Source organism: Lithobates pipiens, unplaced genomic scaffold (assembly GCF_037356315.1).
Source record: "Lithobates pipiens isolate NorthernLeopardFrog02 unplaced genomic scaffold, aLitPip1_a1.2 Scaffold_13, whole genome shotgun sequence".
Classification (NCBI taxonomy): Eukaryota; Metazoa; Chordata; class Amphibia; order Anura; family Ranidae; genus Lithobates; species Lithobates pipiens.
Window position 1 is genome coordinate 529,712,728 of NW_027507718.1, and position 22,947 is coordinate 529,735,674.

The 22,947-nt window shown below is 46.6% G+C and overlaps 1 protein-coding gene across 2 annotated transcripts in view; it reads right to left on the minus strand.

Moving 5' to 3' along the window:
• The window catches only part of IL11RA (interleukin 11 receptor subunit alpha), a 219,568-nt gene extending 199,699 nt beyond the window's left edge, over positions 1 to 19,869 (minus strand). The window contains exon 1 of one of the 2 annotated variants that reach the window (XM_077478177.1): positions 19,730 to 19,869. In XM_077478177.1, the coding sequence (XP_077334303.1) occupies positions 19,730 to 19,747 (18 nt within the window). In that variant the 5' untranslated portion in view covers positions 19,748 to 19,869. Of the gene's footprint in view, positions 1 to 19,724 lie in introns of both variants that reach the window. The other variant, XM_077478178.1, reaches the window with a different exon arrangement.
• Positions 19,870 to 22,947: the final 3,078 nt, after the last annotated feature.

Genomic DNA, 22,947 nt, shown 5'->3' on the forward strand with positions numbered 1-22,947 from the left:
CTGGACTGGGCTCACAGAGCGATTAGACCCCCGAGCCTCCCCAGAGACATCGTGGTAAAACCACATTTCTATTCTGTCAAGGAGGAGGTGATGTGTAAATCGCGTGCCGTGTCTAAGCTTGTGTTTCAGGGACACCAACTGCAAATCTTTGCAGACTTGTCCCTCTCTCAGTCTCATGGGGTTCCTACCCTGGGGAGGACATTGACTCGGGTTTCCCCCCCATTTGCTCCACCATGTTGCCTTATTGTATGTGGCGGGACCCCTAGTCCCATCCACATCATTTGAAATGATTCATGGAGCCCTGCTCCCTACATCCCTCTCCTTCTCCCCCTCTACCCCATCCCCTCCTCTCCCCCGCCTGGGATCCCTAACCCCCTCTCTCCCTTCTCTTCCCCCTTTTTTTTTGTTTTATCCCCTACCTCCCCATTCCCACAGGACCCAATGGTCATGCTTGTTTTCGTGCACAGGTGCAGATCATTTGGTGGAGGGGGGATTATGGTGTGGGGTTGTTTTTCAGGGGTTTGGGCTTGGCCCCTTCGCTCCAGTAAAGGGAACTCTTAAGGCGTCAGCATACCAACACATTTTGGACAATTTCATGTCCCCAACTTTGTGGGAACAGTTTGGGGATGGCCCCTTCCTCTTCCAACATGACTGTGCACCAGCGCACAAAATAGGGTCCACAAATATATGGATGAGCGAGTTTGTTGTGGAGGAACTTGACTGGCCTGCACAGAGTCCTGACCTCAACCTGATAGAACACCTTTGGGATGAATTAGAGCAGAGACTGTGAGCCAGGCCTTCTCGTCCAACATCGGTGCCTGACCTCACAAATGGGCTTCTGGAAGAATGGTCAAAAACATTCCCACAGACACACTCCTAAACCTTGTTGAGTCGAGTTGAGAGGTATCTTAATATAGTGCGGTCCAAGGGTCCCAACGTGCATAGCACAGTTCCTGGGAAGAGAGGGCCCAGGGACCAGAAGCAGCACACAGCAGCAGAAAGGTAGAAGAGAGAGAGACTACGCAGGAAAAGCCTGCATGAAAAGCCAAGTCTACAGTAGTCTGCAGAAGACCGGAATAGTGGGGGGCTTCTGGAGCTCGACAGGGAGGCTATTCCATAGAACTGCACCCTGGTGGGAGAAGGCCCGGCCACCACGCCAGATCTTCTTGGGCACGAGATGTGGAGGAGATCTCTACCAGTAGATCTGAGTGATCTGACAAGAGCTCATTTATAAAAACAAGAGCAGAGATAGCTTGGGGCCAGGCCTCCCATAATCTTAAACATAATACAACCTACCTAAATAAGCGATAGTGGGCCGGCAGCCAATGCAAGGCGCAGAGAATAGGGATGATATGATCCCTCAACAGGACATCCATGAGTAACCTAGCCGCAGCATTCTGGATGGCCTTCCCAGAAGAGTTGAAGCTGTTATAGCTGCAAAGGGTGGGCCAACTCAATATTGAACCCTACGGACTAAGACTGGTACACACGATCGGATTGTTGGCCAACAGAGCATCAGACTTTTGTCCAAAAGGGTGTGTGCCAGGAACTTGCCTTGCATTCTAATGGCACACAAACACGAACGTAGTGACATACTACATGGGATTTCAGCTCTTGAGCGCCACCCTTTGGGCTCCTTCTGCTAATGTCGTGTTTGGTGAGCATTGATTCCGAGCATGCGTGTTTGTACTTTGGACTTTTTGTGTGACGGGCTTGTGTACAGACGATAGGAAAATCTGACAACAGACCGTTGTCTGCTGAAAATTTACTAGCCTGCCATCCAACACTTGTTGGCCGAAAGTTGGACAACAATTCTCTGATGGAGCGTACCAACGGTCGGATTTTAAGCAAACAACCTGTCATCACACAACTTCCGGCCGAAAATCCGATTGTGTGTACAAGGCTTAAGACTGGTGAGCCATTAAAGTTCATGTGCGTGTAAAGGCTGGCGTTCCAATACTTTTGGTAATATAGTGTTGTAAAGGAAATGTGTAAGTTCGGTATATAATTGTATTCTATTTTATATGTATTGCACACTGCCCTCACTGTGCACACGGCACTAATAATGTTTTGATTACATGTTTGTATTTTTTTCGAGTCCTGATTAGAATTAGCCTGCCTATGTTACGCCCCTTGTTACCATAAACGTACAATTGTAATATTAATGTGATACCTACGTAATCATGTGTATAAAAACCTTCAATTGCGTCATAATAAAGCAGAAGAGTTATTTGGAAAGATGCGGAGTGTATCTTTTGTGTCTGTTCCCTACTGCAGTCGTTATTATTAACCAACCACATGCCTACCAGCACACAACGATATACATCAGCACAGTGGCACGGCTGGGCAAATGGGCATACAGGCATGTCTACTTTAAGAAGCGGAATTGTGGGTGCGCACGCGCCACGGCGTGCTCCGTGCCCGCGGACTCGATGTCCGGCCGGGTGCCCGCGATTGTGTCACAGAGTGGAAGAACGGGGAGAAGCCTATATAATAAACAAGGCATTTCCCCTCTGCCTAATGACATGACAGAAATCACTACTCTCTGTCACCGGGAGCAGTGATCGCTGTCATGTCAGTGGCAGCCCACCCCCCCCCCCCACAGTTAGAATCACTCCCTAGGATACACTTAGACCCTTGATCGCCCCCCTAGTGGTTAACCTCTTCCCTGCCAGTGTCATGTATACAGTAATCAGTGCATGTTTATAGCACTGATCGCTGTATAAATTACAACGGTCCCAAAATAGCGTCAAAAGTGTCTGATGTGTCTGCCATAATGTCGCAGTCCTGATAAAAATCGCAGATCGCCACCATTACTAATAAAAAAAATTATAAAAATGCCATAAATCTATCCCCTATTTTGTAGACGCTATAAGTTTTGCACAAACAAATCAATATAAACGCTTATTGCAATTTTTTTTACCATAAATATGTAGAAGAATACATATCGGCCTAAACTGAGGAAAAATAAAAAATGTTTTTTTTATATATATATATTTTTGGGGGAATATTTATTATAGCAAAAAGTAAAAAAATCTTTTTTTTTCCCCAAAATTGTCGCTCTTTTTTTGTTTATAGCGCAAAAAATAAAAACCGCAGAGGTGATCAAATACCACCAAAAGAAAGCTCTGTTTGTGGGTAAAAAAAAAAAAAGGACGTCAATTTTGTTCGGGTGCAACGTCGCACGACCGCGCAGTCCTCAGTTAAAGCGGCGCAGTGCCGAATTGCAAAAAAGTGCTCTGGTCAGGAAGGGGGGGGGGGGGGGGTAAAATCCTTGGAACCACTAATCAATATGAGGATAGGAGTTGCCTATCTATAACATTTCCATGTCAGTGTATATCAAGGGACATAAAAAATTGTCACATCCACCATTTTATTCTCCAGGGCCTGTGCTTAAATATTATATATATATATATATATATATATATATATATATATATATATATATATATTTATATTTATTAATTGCCAAATTGTAGTGTAACTGTAATGTCTGCCTTCATTTTGTGCAGACATTAATATAATAATAATTATTATAATAATTAATATAATAATAATTATTATTATATTATTATTATATATGTGTGTAATATATATATATATATATATATATATATATATATATATATATATATATATATGTATATATATATGTATATATATATATATATGTATATATATATATATATGTATATATATATATATATATATATATATATATATATATATGTATATACACATATATAATAATAATATTATTATTATTATTATTATACAGGTTTTATATAGCGCCAACATTTTGCGCAGCGCTTAACAAAATGAATGCCGTTTTTCCGTATTGGCCCAGCAGCTGCTCACAGCCGCCCGTCAGTCAGGAACATTCACCCTTCACTGTGGAAACTTCCCCTTTCTTATAGGCCCCACAGCGACTCGGCGGGCCGGCCGGGCCCCCCGTCTGCAATGACGGACTCTCATTTTTTCCTAAATCCGCGCTTCTGCTATTAAAAGCCTGAGATGGCGATTGTGGAAGAGCGATCGGCGTTGAGTAAGAGGATAACCTGCCACGTCCTTTTGTGTGAATCCCTCTTCATTATATAAAGGCTTTTCTGTCTGCCGCCATAATCGCGGCATAGTCCGCTATCTGTATCCACCACCCCCCCCCCCCCCCCCCCATGTGTCATGAGCCGGTGCATAGAAGAAAAAAAAAAAGGAAAAATGTCTAAAAGAGAAACAAAATAACTTTTTAGAATGTTCCCGGCCTGCGTCTGATCTATATAACCCGCTCCGGCCCTTTAAGAGCTCTGGGTTCAGGTCTTGGTCTTTGGGTGTGAGACGGATCTGGGAACGATTATTCCAGACGTTGCCTTCGGGAGGAAATACTAACCTCAATTATTAACATCAACCTCAAACTCCTAACCTTCAACTAGAACTGAAGGAAAAACTTTTTTTTTTTTTTTCCGGTTTGGATATAGAAGGATTAGAACCTCTGTCGGGTTTTTATTGTGGTCTGAGACCTCCATTAGGGAGATTCACTCTCGCTGTTTACTGTTACCACCGAGAGTAAAAAAAAAAAATCCCAAATATTGGGATGGGGATTGGGGGAGCCGCGGAAGGCTGGGGGGAGAGGGAGCTGCTGGAAGCTGCGGGGGGGGGGGGGGGGCTAGAGAGAGCTGCTGGGGGCTGGGGGGAAAAGAGCTGCTGGAGGCTGGGGGGTGGTGAGAACCGCTGGAGGGAGAGAGAGAAAGACACTGGAGGCTGGGGGGAGAGAGAGCCGCTGGAGGCTTGGGGGGGGGAGAGAGCTGCTGGAGGCTGGGGAGAGAGAGAGCCGCTGGAGGCTTGGGGGGAGAGAGAGCCGCTGGAGGCTTGGGGGGAGAGAGAGCCGCTGGAGGCTTGGGGGGAGAGAGAGCTGCTGGAGGCTGGGGGGAGAGAGCGCCGAGGGAGGCTGTGGGAGAGAGAGAGCGGCTGGAGGCTGGGGGGGGGGGGTGAGAAGGCTGTTGGAGGATGGGAGGAGAGAGCCACTGGAGCCTGGGGGGAGAGCTGCTGGAAGCTGTGGGGAGAGAGAGCCATTGGAGGCTGGGGGGGGGGGGGAGAGTGGCGCTTGAGGCTGGGGAGAGAGAGTGGCGCTGGAGGTTGGGGGGAGAGTGAGCCGCTGGAGGCTGGGGGGAGAGAGAGCGCCTTTGGAGGCTGGGGGGAGAGAGCCACTAGAGCCTGGGGGGAGAGCTGCTGGGAGCTGTGGGGAAAGAGAGCCATTGGAGGCTGGGGGAGGAGAGAGTGGCTGGAAGCTGGGGGGAGAGGGAGCTGCTGGAGGCTGGGGGGAGAGAGAGCCATTGGAGGCTGGGGGGGGAGAGTGGCGCTGGAGGCTGGGGGGAGAGAGAGCCATTGGAGGCTGGGGGGGGAGAGAGAGCGCCTTTGGAGGCTGGGGGAGAGAGTGGCGCTGGAGGCTGGGGGGAGAGAGTGGCGCATGAGGCTGGGGGAGAGAGAGTGAGCCATTGGAGGCTGGGGGAGGAGAGAGTGGCTGGAAGCTGGGGGGAGAGGGAGCTGCTGGAGGCTGGGGGGAGAGAGAGCCATTGGAGGCTGGGGGGGAGAGTGGCGCTTGAGGCTGGGGGGAGAGAGAGAGCGCCTTTGGAGGCTGGGGGGAGAGAGAGAGCGCCTTTGGAGGCTGGGGGAGAGAGTGGCGCTGGAGGCTGGGGGGAGAGAGTGGCGCATGAGGCTGGGGGAGAGAGAGTGAGCCGTTGGAGGCTGGGGGGAAGAGAGTGGCGCTGGAGGCTGGGGGGAACAAAGCCACGGGAGAGGCAGGAGAAGCCCAATGTCGACTTATAAAGTAAGGCTCCTTTCACAAAGTCACGCGATTTTACCATGATTTCGCGGCTGCGATTTTGCAGCGATTCCAGGGAATGAAAAAAACTTGAGGCCTACGGGCTTCAACTCACATCAAAGTCGAACCAGGCACTACTTTGAAGTCGGCGCGACTTGAAATCGCACAGATATGTACGGCACTCATTGGAAATCATGGGCTATGACTTGTCATGCGACTTTGCAGCCCCAAGTCGCAGGACAAGTCACACAAGTGTGAAAGGGGCCTATAGAAGAGATTTGGAGTCTTTTTGACCCCAGATCTCTCCATAAAGAGGACCTGTCACCCTTATTTCTATTATGAGGGATGTTTACATTCCTTGTAGTAGGATTAAAAGTGATTAAAAAAAAAGGACAGTGTAAAAGTAAAATAAATAATAATAGAAAAAAAAAATGTAAAGCGCATCATCCCTCCGAGCTCGCACGCAGAAGCGTACACATACGCAAGACGCTCATTCATATGTAAACGGTATTCGAACCACACATGTGAGGTATCTCTGTGAACGTTAGAGCGAGAGCAATAATTCTAGCACCAGACCTCCTCTGTAACTCTAAACAGGTGATCTGTAAAGGCGTTTAAATCGTCAGCTATGGAGATTTTTAAGTACTGTGCAAGTTTAAAGCATGACATGTTGGGTATGTATTTACTCGGCATAACATCATCTTTCACATTATATACAAAAATTGGGGTAACGATTATATTTAAGTTATTTTTATTTTTTTTATTTTTTTTAAGTAAATTTTTTCCCCCAAAAATTGCATTTGCAAAACCAAATACCCTGGGACATAAAAATTGCAACAATCACCATTTTATTCTATAGGGTCTCTGCTAAAAAAAATAATAATAATAATGTATAAGGTTTGAGGGTTATAAGTAATTTTCTAGAAAAAAAAATACTGATTTAATCTTGTAAACAAAAAGTGCCAGAAAAAGCCTGGTCGGCAGTTAGAGGGTCCTATGAAGTTACCAACTTCATAGGACCCTCTAACTGCCAACCAGTTCTTCATTAACCACTTGCCGACTGCCGCACGCACAATGGCAGCGGTGGCCAAATGGGCGTACCTGTACGTCCCCTTTAATTGGCGGGGTTCGAAGGCACGTGCGCGCTCTCGCCGCATACAGCGTGACCATGCCCGCGGGACCGATGGACTCAATGTCCACCGGTCTCCCGGTGATCGTGTCACGGAGCGGCAGAACGGGGAGATGTTTATGTAAACAAGGCATTTCCCTGTTCTGCCTAGTAACATGACAGAGATCACCGCTCCTTGTCATCGGGAACAGTGATCGCTGTCACGTCAGTGGTAGCCCCTTCCCCCCACAGTTAGAATCACTCCCTAGGACACACTTAACCCCTTGATCTCCCCCTAGTGTTTAATCCCTTCCCTGCCAGTGACATTTACACAGTAATCAATGCATTTTTATAGCAACTGATCGCTGTATAAATGAACAACGGTCCCAAAATAGTGTTAAAAGTGTGCTATAATGTCGCAGTCACGATAAAAATCGCAGATCGCCGCCATTACTTATAAAAAAAAAATAATAAAAATGCTATAAATCTATCCCCTATTTTGTAGACGCTATAACTTTTGTGCAAACCAATCAATATACACTTATTGTAAAAAAAAATTTAAATATGTAGAGAAATATGTCCAAGAATACGTATCGGCCTAAACTGAGGAAAAAAATCGTTTGTTTTTTTTTATATATTTTTGGGGGATATTTATTATAGCAAAAAGTAAAAAATAAAATAAAAAATAAAAAAAATCGCTTTTTTTCCTCAAAATTGTAGGTCTTTTTTTGTTTATAGCGCAAAAAATAAAAACCGCAGAGGTGATCAAATACCAACAAAAGAAATCTCTATTTGCACAACCGCGCATTTGTCAGTTAAAGCGACGCAGTGCCGAAATCGCTAAAAGTGCTTTGGTCAGGAAAGGAGGGGGGTAAAATCTTCCGGGGCTGAAGCGGTTAAGGTGGTAGGTGTCGCGGTTTGGACGCCGCAATGGTGACGGACATTCACTGTTTAGATGGCTTTTATTGAACGCTTACGAAGGAGAATCTTAATTTTGCACATTATTATTATTATTATTTTTTTTATGCACTTGGACTTTATTTCGTGTCGTTATCGGGGGGGAATTTGCATGGACGCCTTTTTAGTAGAGCGGCTCTTTGGACATTTAAAGTGCGGAGGGGGGGGGGCAGCTTTGTCCTGATCCTGAGCTGGGCTGATCTTTGTGATCCATGTAGGACAATAGACCAGGCAGGGTCAGGACCGCACCGAGTCACATGTCATTCCGTATAATTTCTCGCTGACCTCACCGTTGTTTTTCTGGGTCATTAGTAAAAGAAAAAAAAAGAAAAAAAAGAAAATAAAATAAAAAAGGTGCCACTTCCCCCACGGGACAAATGTCTGTTTATGGGCCCTTCAGAGTTTTATTGTTCCTGGAAGCTGGGGATGCTGTTTATTCAATGGTGACCTGATTTTTCTATTTTAGGTCATTTAAAGCGTTGAGTATCTGAAGACCTGCTGGCTGGAAAAATATCTTCCATTTTTTATTTTTTTTTATTTTTCTTTCCCTTTCTGTGAAAAACAATTTAAATTTCCATATAAAGTTCCAAATAAAGTTTTTTTTTTTTTTTTTTTTCGAACCCAGGAGGGCCTTCTAACCTACAAATGGTATGCACTCACTTTATCAGGTACACCTGTTCAATTGCTCAGCAACACAAATTGCTAATCAGCCAATCGCATGGCAGCAACTCAATGGATTTAGGCATCTAGTTTGTGGTGAGGACGATTTGCCGAAGTTCGAACCGAGTATCCGAATGGGGGAAGAAAGAAGATTTAGGTGGCTTTGAACATGGCGTGGTTGTTGGTGCCAGACGGGCTGGTCTGAGTATTTCAAAAACTGCTGATCTACTGGGATTTTCACCCTAGACCATCTCCTTGGGTTTACAGAGAATGGTGGGAAAAAGAGAAAATATCCAGTGAGCGGAGGTTGTGTGGAGGAAAATGCCTTGTTGATGTTGGGAGTCAGAGGAGAATGGGCAGACTGGTTCCAGATGATAGAAAGACGACGGTAACTCAAATAACCGCTCGTTACATCCAAGGTATGTAACAAGCGGTTACAGAAAGCCTGAGAAAGGCTGTTCTAGAAGATTCTAGGACCATAATGGCAAGATAACCAAGTGAATATTTATGGGACTCCAGCCAATCCCTGGAGAGATGTGCCCAGTACTGGGTGAGAGAGCCCATAAATAATCTGAGGCAGTAGATGAGGAGTTCCTGGGTCCAGTCCTGCTCCTGTGCAGAGGGCTTATACTCTAGAAGGAGCCAGGAAGACACCAAGGTTCCACCTAGGCTTAGTTGGAGGGGCTTTTCGCAGATCCAGGGATCAAGTTGGATCAGGAGGTAGCTCACTGGAGAAAGTCAAGAGGAAGTTGGTGGGAAAGCGTCCAACTGTCCTGCCAGTGGTGCGAGTCTGCATCTCCCTCATTAGGAAGAGCCTTGGCAGGAGGCAACCGATAATAATGAAGCTATGTGAGAAAAGGACCCCAGTGCTGGCTTAGTTGGAGGGGCTTTTCGCAGATCCAGGGATCAAGTTGGATCAGGAGGTAGCTCACTGGAGAAAGTCAAGAGGAAGTTGGTGGGAAAGCGTCCAACTGTCCTGCCAGTGGTGTGAGTCTGCATCTCCCTCACTAGGAGGAACCTTGGCAGGAGGCAACCGATGATCCTGAAGCTAGGTGAGAAAAGGACCCCAGTGCTGGCTTAGTTGGAGGGGCTTTTCGCAGATCCAGGGATCAAGTTGGATCTGGAGGTAGCTCACTGGAGAAAGTCAAGAGGAAGTTGGTGGGAAAGCGTCCAACTGTCCAGCCAGTGGTGTGAGTCTGCATCTCCCTCATTAGAAAGAGCCTTGGCAGGAGGCAACCGATTGTCCTGAAGCTATGTGAGAAAAGGACCCCAGTGCTGGAGAATTAGTTACTGAGCGTGGGTTTTAATCTCCAGAAGGAGTACTAGTCACCATCCATCAGCATAGAGATCATGTGGGACATTCCTTTGGTACAGTACTGCCAGAAAGCTAAGGAGTCCTCAATTTATCCAGTTCCTCAGTTTGTTGAGGTATGCCATGTTCCCTCACCCTATCCAAGTTCAACACATAAATGAAGTCGGCTATTCAGTAACTCCTGTTAATATTCTTTATTGGCTGCATAATGTACAACAAGATAAATGCGAACGTTCTTTGGCAGGCGTCTCAATACTTTTGACAATATTGTGTGTTAATAGGAGCTTAATAGACAGTTTTGGCAACAGTAAGAGTAGGGACAACTGGAAATGACCCCCTATACAGTATTTTGTAAAACCTTTTTTTGCATTGGCACCATGGCAATGCCCAGCTGCCAGTGCCTTCTCTTGGACAGTAGTTTGCTTACCAGCCCTAATACCAGTAGGGCTGGGGAAAAAAATCGATTTAAATCTTGAATCGAGTTGAGAGGCCAAATCGAATTCGAAATTTGAAGAATCAATTGTTTTAGATATTTTTTTTTTTTCACCAGGACCGGCACTGACACCTTCCGATCCTGAGGTGCTGCACGCAGGAGTTTTTAGGTGAGGGCGGACGCCGCGGACTAGGCCCGAAGCCGTGGCCTCGCCTAAAAACTCCTCAGGACCGGCATGGTGTCCATCAAAAAAAAGAAAAACTTGATTTGAATCGTGAATCGAGAGAGTGGGAGCAGGGCTGAGCCTCGGCTCTGTGTGTGAATGGAAATACAGAGCAGCAGTTTGGGGGCATCAGGTTTCACCCCACCCACCGGGGGCTTAGTCATAAAGATATGACAAAGCCACGGAGGGTGGGGTGAAACGCGTCAATAGGGGATGGCTTGTGAAGGAGATTTGTCTGAGGTTGTTTTTCACCGACATCCACACTTCGGTTGGGCTGGGAGTGCGGCTTTCTCTGCACACAATGGATTATACGCCGGCACCCCTCATCAGAGGACCAGAGGAGATTGGCTTCCCCCATGCCTTTAGAAGGTGCTCCAAGTTTATCCATGGATCTATGGAGTAGGATCAACTCTAGTCACATTATGCTTAGTAAGGGTTGATGAGCTTTTGGATAATGCTGATTACATCAATTTTAAACCCTTCTGAGGCCATTCGCAATTCATTTGACCTGCAGTTGACCTCCTTCCGACCGATTTTTGACCTGTTTCAGGGTTTTTGAATTGCCAAGGATTTTTATGAGAATGCAAATGAGAATGCCAACCCTGTCTGACACATATTCAAAACACTTAGGCCATTCACCATATAGTAGTAAAACAACCTCCAGAAAAGCACGTTGCCTCAAGCTTGCCCCCTGCAGTCTGCAATATATCATTACATCGTTATTAGTTACTCACTAATGGTGTGACAACAGAAGCTCCAAGCCTATGTAGACATCAGGAAAAGTGGTGTGGGATAATGGCAGGCAGAGCTTCTTTTTCTCAGAGAATAGGTGCAGGTACTCCCTCCATCTGAGTCACCCCTTGTCTCCACCCCCTACCTACCTCCGAGCAGTGTTTCTCGATTCCACCCCCTATCCACCTCCAAGCACCGTTCTTTGGTTCCACACCCCTACCCACCTCCGAGAACCGTTCCTAGGTTCCACCCCCTACACCCGATACACACTCTGAGCACTGTCCTTTGTCTCCACCCCCTACCAACCTCTGAGCACTGTCCCTTGTCTCCACCCCCTACCCACCTCTGAGCACTGTCCCTTGTCTCCACCCCCTACCAACCTCTGAGCACTGTCCCTTGTCTACACCCCCTACCAACCTCTGAGCACTGTCCCTTGTCTCCACCCCCTACCAACCTCTGAGCACTGTCCCTTGTCTCCACCCCCTACCAATCTCTGAGCATTGTCCCTTGTCTCCACCCCCTACCAACCTCTGAGCACTGTCCCTTGTCTCCACCCCCTACCAACCTCTAAGCACTGTCCCTTGTCTCCACCCCCTACCACCCCCTGAGCACTGTCCCTTGTCTCCACCCCCTACCGACCTCTGAGCACTGTCCCTTGTCTCCACCCCCTACCAACCTCTGAGCACTGTCCCTTGTCTCCACCCCCTACCAACCTCTGAGCACTGTCCCTTGTCTCCACCCCCTACCAACCTCTGAGCACTGTCCCTTGTCTCCACCCCCTACCAACCTCTGAGCACTGTCCCTTGTCTCCACCCCCTACCACCCCCTGAGCACTGTCCCTTGTCTCCACCCCCTACCGACCTCTGAGCACTGTCCCTTGTCTCCACCCTCTACCAACCTCCAAGCAGCGTTCCTCGATTACACCCCCTACCCACCTCCAAGCATCGTTCCCTGTCTCCACCCCTACCAACCTCTGAGCGCTGTCCCTTGTCTCCACCCCCACCCACCTCTGAGCACTGTCCCTTGTCTCCACCCCCTACCAACTTCTGAGCAGCGTTCCTCGATTCCACCCCCTACTCACCTCCGAGCACCGTTCCTTGGTTCCACCCCCCTACCCACCTCCGAGCACCATTCCTAGGTTCCATCATCTACCCACCTCCGAGCACCGTTCCTTGATTCCACCCTCTACCCACCTCCAAGCACCGTTCTTTGTTTCCACCCCTACCCACCTCCAAGCACCATTCCTTGATTCCACTCCCTACCCACCTCCGAGCACCATTCCTTGGTTCCACCTACTACCCACCTCTGAACACCATTCCTAGGTTCCATCCTCTACACACCTCCAAGCACAGTTCCTTGATTCCACCCTCTACCCACCTCCAAGCACCGTTCCTTGGTTCTACCCCTACCCACCTCCGAGCACCGTTCCTTGGTTACACCTCCTACCCACCTCCAAGCACCGTTCCTTGGTTTCACCCCCCACCCACCTCTGAGCACTGTTCATTGGTTCCACCTCCAAGCAACATTCCTTGATTCCACTCCCTACCCACCTCCGAGCACCGTTCCTTGGTTCCACCTACTACCCACCTCTGAACACCATTCCTTGGTTCCACCCACTACCCACCTCCAAGCACCATTCCTTGGTTCCACCCCCTACCCACCTCCCAGTATTGCCCCATTTAGAGAATACAGAATCAAGTACCATTTTGTGTTGCTTTGTATTGAATTTGTTAATAACAAGAAAATCAATAAAAGATGTCACCTGTAGTCAAAAACAATACCCCCCCCCAGCAACAATAACCCTCCGCCCGCAACAAAATACCCCCAGCAACCATGGAACCCCTAACAAAAATAGACCACCCACCAACAATAGATCCACCCCAGCAAAAAATACACTTCCAAAAGGATTTGTCAGCCAGCATCAATAGATCCACCCAAGCACCAATAGACCCACCCCAGCAAAAATATACCCCAAGAGGATTTGTCTGCCAGCAGAAATATATCCACCCCAGCAACAATAGACCCCAAACAACAATAGATCTACCCCAGCAAAAATATACCGTGAGAGGATTTGTCCGCTAGCAGCAATAGATCCAACCCAGCAAAAATCTACCCTCAAGAGCATTTGTTGGCCAGCAGCAATAGATCCACTCCAGCAACAATAGACCCCCAACAACAATAGATCCCCCCCCCCATAAAAAATACACCCCTGAGAGGATTAGTCCGCCATCAGCAATAGATCCACCCCAGCAACAATAGACCACCACCAACAACAGACCCACCCCAGCAAAAATACACCCCAAGAGGAATTGTCCGCCAGCAGCAATAGATCCACCCCAGCAACAATAGACCACCACCAAAAATAAACCCACCCCAGCAAAAATACACCCGAGAGGATTTGTCCACCAGCAGAAATATACCCACCCCAACAACAATAGACCTCCAACAACAATAGATCCACCCCATCAAAAATCTATCCCTGAGAGGATTTGTCCTCTAGCAGCAATAGATCCACCCCAGCAACAATAGACCCCCAACAACAATAGATACACCCCATCAAAAAAACACCCGTGAGAGGATTTGTCCGCCAGCAGCAATTGATCTACCCCAGCAACAATAGACCACCACCAACAATAGACCCACCCCAGCAAAAATACACACCAAGAGTATATGTCTGCCAGCAGCAATAGATCCACCCCAGCAACAATAGATCCAACCCAGCAAAAATCTACCCCCAAGAGCATTTTTCCACCAGCAGCAATAGACCCACCCCAGCAACAATAGACCACCACCAACAATAGACCTACCCCAGCAAAAATCTACCCCAGAGAACATTTTTCTGCCATCAGCAATAGACCCACCCCAGCAACAAATGACCTCCCTTGCAACAAAATACTCCCCAGCAAAAATACACCCCCAAGAGAATTTGTCCACCAGCAACAATAGATCACTGAGCAGCTAGCATTAACAGCCATTAACAACAGACCTCTCCCACAACAGTAGATACCTCCTAGCAAAAATGAACCACCCCCCTCCCCCCTCCAGAAACAATAGAATCCCCCACCAGCAACAACAGATCCCCCATCAGCTAACATCAATAGACCATCCAGCACACTTCAGGGCCTCTTACCATTACATGCATTCAATGCTGGAGGTGCAAGATACTGCGTTCCTGCTGACAAAAAAAAGCCCCCGATGCCAGGGATGGTGAGGAATGGCTTTGAGGACCCTCCAGTCCTCCACCTCTAATATACACACTGTAGGGAAAAGGCACAAAAACTGAACAGAAAAAAAAAAATCGAAAGCTCATAGCAACCAATTAGGGTTCTTCTTCTAAATGAAGCATGGACTATGAGAGGTTTTTTGTTATTTATGAATGAACCCGCGACTCTGGAATAAACTGACAATGTAGCAGGCAGTCGCCTTAAATGTGTTAAAGGGCCAGCGTACTGGTTATAATAATAAGTCACCTTTCTGTGGACTTTAATTATTCTATCCTTCCTGCTGGAAAACACAGGTCACACTTGTGCCACAGAAGTGTCCTCTATCTGTCTTGTAGCAACAAGTCCCCATTACCTCTATCCTACTGCCTGGACTGGTCACCTACCTACAACTACATGGTGAGCATCAGCAACAAGGGAAAGCCACATCAAAGTACTGAGATTCAGCCAGGACACATAGAAAACACAGGAAAGTGTTGAGATTCAACCAGGACACATAGAAAACACAGGAAAGTATTGAGATTCAACCAGGACACAGAAAATACAGGAAAGTGTTGAGATTCAACCAGGACACATAGAAAACACAGGAAAGTGTTGAGATTCAACCAGGACACATAGAAAATACAGGAAAGTGTTGAGATTCAACCAGGACACATAGAAAATACAGGAAAGTGTTGAGATTCAGCCAGGACACATAGAAAACACAGAAAAGTACTGAGATTCAACCAGGACACATAGAAAATACAGGAAAGTGTTGAGATTCAACCAGGACACATAGAAAATACAGGAAAGTGTTGAGATTCAGCCAGGACACATAGAAAACACAGAAAAGTACTGAGATTCAACCAGGACACATAGAAAACACAGGGAAGTATTGAGATTCAGCCAGGACACATAGAAAACACAGGGAAGTATTGAGATTCAGCCAGGACACATAGAAAACACAGAAACGTACTGAGATTCAGCCAGGGCACATAGAAAACACGGGAAAGTATTGAGATTCAGCCATGACACATAGAAAGCACGGGGAAGTTTTGAGATTCAGCAAGGATACATAGAAAACACAGGAAAGTATTGAGATTCAGCCAGGACACATAGAAAACACCGGGAAGTATTGAGATTCAACCAGGACACATAGAAAATACAGGAAATTTTGGAGATTCAGCCAGGACACATAGAAAACACAGAAAAGTACTGAGATTTAACCAGGACACATAGAAAACACAGGGAAGTATTGAGATTCAGCCAGGACACATAGAAAACATAGGGAAGTATTGGGATTCAGCCAGGACACATAGAAAACACAGAAAAGTACTGAGATTTAACCAGGACACATAGAAAACACAGGTAAGTACTGAGATTCAGCCAGGACACATAGAAAACACAGGAAAGTTCTGAGATTCAGCCAGGACACAAAGAAAACACAGGAAAGTTCTGAGATTCAGCCAGGACACATAGAAAACACATAAACGTACTGAGATTCAGCCAGCACACATAGAAAACACAGGAAAGTATTGAGATTCAACCAGGATACATAGAAAACACAGGAAAGTATTGAGATTCAGTCAGGACACATAGAAAACACAGGAAAGTATTGAGATTCAACCAGGACACATAGAAAACACAGGAAAGTATTGAGATTCAACCAGGACACATAGAAAACACAGGAAAGTATTGAGATTCAACCAGGATACATAGAAAACACAGGAAAGTATTGAGATTCAGTCAGGACACATAGAAAACACAGGAAAGTATTGAGATTCAGTCAGGACACATAGAAAACACAGGAAAGTATTGAGATTCAACCAGGATACATAGAAAACACAGGAAAGTATTGAGATTCAGTCAGGACACATAGAAAACACAGGAAAGTATTGAGATTCAGTCAGGACACATAGAAAACACAGGAAAGTATTGAGATTCAACCAGGACACATAGAAAACACAGGAAAGTATTGATATTCAACCAGGATACATAGAAAACACAGGAAAGTATTGAGATTCAGTCAGGACACATAGAAAACACAGGAAAGTATTGAGATTCAGTCAGGACACATAGAAAACACAGGAAAGTATTGAGATTCAACCAGGATACATAGAAAACACAGGAAAGTATTGAGATTCAGTCAGGACACATAGAAAACACAGGAAAGTATTGAGATTCAGTCAGGACACATAGAAAACACAGGAAAGTATTGAGATTCAACCAGGACACATAGAAAACACAGGAAAGTATTGAGATTCAGTCAGGACACATAGAAAACACAGGAAAGTATTGAGATTCAGTCAGGACACATAGAAAACACAGGAAAGTATTGAGATTCAACCAGGATACATAGAAAACACAGGAAAGTATTGAGATTCAGTCAGGACACATAGAAAACACAGGAAAGTATTGAGATTCAACCAGGACACATAGAAAACACAGGAAAGTATTGAGATTCAGTCAGGACACATAGAAAACACAGGAAAGTATTGAGATTCAACCAGGATACATAGAAAACACAGGAAAGTATTGAGATTCAGTCAGGACACATAGAAAACACAGGACAGTATTGAGATTCAGTCAGGACACATAGAAAACACAGGAAAGTATTGAGATTCAGTCAGGACACATAGAAAACACAGGAAAGTATTGAGATTCAACCAGGATACATAGAAAACACAGGAAAGTATTGAGATTCAGTCAGGACACATAGAAAACACAGGAAAGTATTGAGATTCAGTCAGGACACATAGAAAACACAGGACAGTATTGAGATTCAGTCAGGACACATAGAAAACACAGGAAAGTATTGAGATTCAACCAGGATACATAGAAAACACAGGAAAGTATTGAGATTCAGTCAGGACACATAGAAAACACAGGAAAGTATTGAGATTCAACCAGGACACATAGAAAACACAGGAAAGTATTGAGATTCAGTCAGGACACATAGAAAACACAGGAAAGTATTGAGATTCAACCAGGATACATAGAAAACACAGGAAAGTATTGAGATTCAGTCAGGACACATAGAAAACACAGGACAGTATTGAGATTCAGTCAGGACACATAGAAAACACAGGAAAGTATTGAGATTCAGTCAGGACACATAGAAAACACAGGAAAGTATTGAGATTCAACCAGGATACATAGAAAACACAGGAAAGTATTGAGATTCAGTCAGGACACATAGAAAACACAGGAAAGTATTGAGATTCAGTCAGGACACATAGAAAACACAGGAAAGTATTGAGATTCAGTCAGGACACATAGAAAACACAGGAAAGTATTGAGATTCAGTCAGGACACATAGAAAACACAGGAAAGTATGGGAGTTTCTGGATTTAACCCATCAGTGGAGAAGTGTTGTATTCATAACAGGAACATTGGCCCCCCGATGGCTCTGCTCTCAGCACAATCAGGTATCCCCCCCCCCCCCCCCCCAAGCTGGGAGGAATCCTACCTCTGGGAGCTACATGAGAAGAGTCCAAAGAGAGAGCCAGGGTTCAGATAAAGTGAGTGATTAGATGTTAGGGTTTAGAAAGAGGAAATATTGGGTGTTAGGGTTTAGGAAAGGGAAAAAAATAGGTGTTAGGGTATAGGAAAGGGGAAGGTTAGGTGTTTATTATATAGGTAGAGGAGGGGGACTAGGTGTTAGGGTAAAGGTAGAGGAGAGGGATTGGGTGTTAAGGTATAGGTAGAGAGGGGGATTAGGTGTTAGGGTAAAGGTAGAGGAGGGGATTAGGTGTTAGGGTAAAGGTAGAGGAGGGGATTGGGTGTTAGGGTAAAGGTAGAGGAGGGGATTGGGTGTTATAGTATAAGTAGAGGAGGGGGATTAGGTGTTAGGGTATAGGTAGAGGAGGGGATTAGGTGTTAGGGTATGGGTAGAGGAGGGGGATTAGGTGTTAGAGTAAAGGTAGAGGAGGGGATTGGGTGTTAGGGTATAGGTAGAGGAGGGGGATTAGGTGTTAGAGTAAAGGTAGAGGAGGGGATTGGGTGTTAGGGTATAGGTAGAGGAGGGGATTAGGTGTTAGGGTATAGGTAGAGGAGGGGATTGGGTGTTAGGGTATAGGTAGAGGAGGGGATTGGGTGTTAGGGTAAAGGTAGAGGAGGGGATTAGGTGTTAGGGTATAGGTAGAGGAGGGGATTGGGTGTTAGGGTATAGGTAGAGGAGGGGATTGGGTGTTAGGGTATAGGTAGAGGAGGGGATTGGGTGTTAGGGTAAAGGTAGAGGAGGGGATTGGGTGTTAGGGTATAGGTAGAGGAGGGGATTGGGTGTTAGAGTAAAGGTAGAGGAGGGGATTGGGTGTTAGGGTATAGGTAGAGGAGGGGATTGGGTGTTAGGGTATAGGTAGAGGAGGGGATTGGGTGTTAGGGTAAAGGTAGAGGAGGGGATTGGGTGTTAGGGTATAGGTAGAGGAGGGGATTGGGTGTTAGAGTAAAGGTAGAGGAGGGGATTGGGTGTTAGGGTAAAGGTAGAGGAGGGGATTGGGTGTTAGGGTATAGGTAGAGAAGGGTATTAGGTGTTAGGGTTGAGGAAGGAGGAGGATTGAGTGATTGGAATTAGGAAGGGGGAGGTATAAGTGTTAGTGTATAGGTAGAGGAGGGGATTGGGTGTTAGGGTATAGGTAGAGGAGGGGATTGGGTGTTAGGGTAAAGGTAGAGGAGGGGATTAGGTGTTAGGGTATAGGTAGAGGAGGGGATTGGGTGTTAGGGTATAGGTAGAGGAGGGGATTGGGTGTTAGGGTATAGGTAGAGGAGGGGATTGGGTGTTAGGGTAAAGGTAGAGGAGGGGATTGGGTGTTAGGGTATAGGTAGAGGAGGGGATTGGGTGTTAGAGTAAAGGTAGAGGAGGGGATTGGGTGTTAGGGTAAAGGTAGAGGAGGGGATTGGGTGTTAGGGTATAGGTAGAGAAGGGTATTAGGTGTTAGGGTTGAGGAAGGAGGAGGATTGAGTGATTGGAATTAGGAAGGGGGAGGTATAAGTGTTAGGGTCAGGTTACCCACTAGGGGTGGATTAGAGGTCAGAGATGACTGGGAACACAGTTTATTTTTATCTTGTTGTCAATACTTTCAGTCACCGCACTAAGAACTTCCATGTTAGACTTGCAGCTGCAACAACTAACCAGCAAAACACTATTAATACTCCGCACCTTTCTACACTGTATAGGAGATAATACACCGATTGTCATATCTATCGATCTGTGATAGAAGGTGAACACACCGAGGACAACAGTGATCTGCAGCATGTCTGATAGAAGGGATATCCAAAGTGTTACCTTACTCTCTTCCCGGGGGTCATCCAGCTATAATATCCATGGTGGGGATGTCCCGTATGGGGGGTCTCCTCTGCGGGGGCTGTAGATGGGGAACTCCCCAAATATCTGTGTATGGGGGGTTCCCTTCCTCTTCAGAGATCTGAGTATGAGGGCCTCTCTCTTTTCTGGAAGTCGGTGTACAGGGATCTTCGTTCTGTTAAGGTATCTCGGTATGAGGGTCTCTTTCCAGGTGTTGTGTATGAGGGTCTCACTGTCTTCTCTGGATATCAGAGTATGGGGGTCTTTTTCTTTCTTGATATAGATGTATGAGGGTCTCTCTGTCTTCTCTGGATATCGGAGTATGAGGGTCTCTTTCCCTCTTCTTTCTTGATATTGATATATGAGGGTCTCTCTCCTCTGGATATTGTTGTACGAGGGTCTCTTTCTTTCTTCTTTCTCGATATCAATGTATGAGGGTCTCTCTGTCTTCTCTGGATATTGGTGTATGAGGGTCTCTCTCTCTCTCCTCTTGATATTGATGTATGAGGGTCTCTCTCTCCTCTGGATATTGATGTATGAGGGTCTCTCTCTCCTCTGGATATTGGTGTATGAGGGTCTCTCTTTCTCCTCTTGATATTGATGTATGAGGGTCTCTCTCTCTCTCTCCTCTTGATATCGATGTATGAGGGTCTCTCTCTCTCCTCTTGATATTGATGTATGAGGGTCTCTCTCTCTCCTCTTGATATTGATGTATGAGGGTCTCTCTGTCTTCTCTGGATATTGATGTATGAGGGTCTCTCTTTCTCCTCTTGATATCGATGTATGAGGGTCTCTCTCTCTCCTCTTGATATCGATGTATGAGGGTCTCTCTCTCTCCTCTTGATATCGATGTATGAGGGTCTCTCTCTCTCTCTCCTCTTGATATCGATGTATGAGGGTCTCTCTCTCTCTCTCCTCTTGATATCGATGTATGAGGGTCTCTCTCTCTCCTCTTGATATTGATGTATGAGGGTCTTTCGGCTCTCTGGAACTCACAGTACAGGGCTTTCTCCTCGGTTGAGGTGTCTCTGTATAAGGGTCTCTGTGTCCAGGTGCTTTTATATGAGGGTCTGTCTCCTTTCTGGAGGTTGGCGTATGGTGGGGTGTCTCTTCTGTTGAGTTGTTCTGTCCAGGGGTTTCTGTATGGGGGGGTGCCTCTGGTTCTCTCTCTTCTCGAGAAGTCAATGTTACGGGACTCTCTCTTGGTGCGTGAGGGTCTCTTTCCACAGAAGCCCGCGTACGGGGGTCTCTTTCCACTCGCTGGTATCTATTTATGAGGGGCTTTTCTCCTCTATCGAAGGATCCGTCCTTTGAAGTCTCTTGTGTTTTGGTTGTGGAAAGACTTCTCTCGTACTCTAGATCCTTTTGTTGACCGTCTGTCTCTCTCTCCGCCGCGTCCTGCCTGGGGGGGAGTCCTTGTATATACGAGGGTCCCTCAGCCTCCCCGTAATGGGACGTCGTGTGGCCTGGACCGTGTAGCAGTTACTTTGTATCCGAGTTCCAGCAACAGCTGTAGAGCGGAGCAGGAACGTCCGGAGGAGAAGCGCCAGCCAGTCTACATAGTTACATAGTTGGTAAGGTTGAATAAAGAACCCGTGTCCTTCGTGTGTTCAGTCCCCATGTAGCGTGTTTAGCCCAGGCCGGTGCTCTCCTCCTCCCGGGACCGGTGGTGTGGAGTTGAGTTAGGAGGGGGGATCTTCCTGTAGAGGGGCTGCTGATCCTTCCATGAGTGCTGCCAGTGACTCACCACTCAGCACTGCACTCCTCCCCCCCCCCCCTCCACAACACACAATACCCCCCCCACCCCCATCCCAACTTCACACACTGCTCACCTTACCGGGACTTCCCCCGCCATCAATATCCCAATCTATTGATGATTGCTACGTATGTGCCCGCCACTTCTGATAAGATTGGAATTTCCAGGGCAGACCTAAAAACAAAGGACACGATTGTACGAAAAGACTCGGTCATTTATTGAAACCGGAGGGTGAGAAATCCGGTGCAGCTCTGCGTAGAAACCAACCAATCAGCTTCCAGGTTTTATTGTCAAAGAGTAACGGAACAAGCCGAAAGCTAGAAGCTGATTGGCTGCCGTGCACAGCTGCACCCGATTCTGAGCGCTCCAGTTATATTATATCTCCACCATAGTGAGCACACCTCCAATGACCTTCCCTTTTTTACGTAGTGCATGAGCGCGCCTTTGCGTTTGAGTTTTCGCGCGTTTGTTTGTTTGTTTGTTTTTTTTTTTTTTTTTCATGCATTGCCATTGAGGTCTCCCAGTCCCAAAAACTCGCTCAGAAGTAGAAATAAGGACGCATTCCCATTTTTACGTTTTCTGTGAACGCTTGAAAAATCGCGCCGCGCTTTTTTATGTGTTTGTGCAATTTTTTTTGCGCCCCGTGCATAAGAGATCTCAATGGACGGCCCTGCGTGCCACAAGTCTGTCAAAGTCACTCACGTACCATCCAGCTTCGTATCTCGTTGGTTTAACCACGCGTTTTTATTTTTTCTGCGTTCAATGCGTGAAAGACGTGCATTTTTTTTTTTGCCGTGTTTGGGGCGCCATTGACAATGAATAGCAAGGCAAGCGCAGCGGGCGTTTCCTGAGCGTTTCTTAACCATTTCCCTGCTTGCGCTATAGCCAAAAGACGGATACAGAGCGGGCTCACGTTGCTGGGAGGGCGTATATGGACGTCCTCTGTGATTGCGCTTCCCATGCGCCCTCCACGGCGCCCATCGACACTGATCGACGATCGATGTGTCCTTGGAACACAGATGATCGCAGATCGGGGTAAAAGAGCCAATCGCAGCAGCTATTTGCAATGTGACCAGCAGTGTCCAATCACAGCTGATCACAGTGTGAACAGGATTTGTCGGTTATCAGTGCCCATCAGTGCCGCCTATCAGTGCCCATCAGTGGCACCTATCAGTGCCCATCAGTGCTGCCTATCAGTGCTTCCTCATCAGTGCCCATCAGTGCTGCCCATCAATGCCACCTATCAGTGCTGCCCATCAGTGCTGCCCATCAGTGCCGCCTATCAGTGCCCATCAGTGGCACCTATCAGTGCCCATCTGTGCCGCCTATCAGTGCCCATCTGTGCCGCCTATCAGTGCCCATCTGTGCCGCCTATCAGTGCCTCCTCATCAGTGCCCATCAGTGCTGCCCATCAATACCACCTATCAGTGCCCATTAGTGCTGCCCATC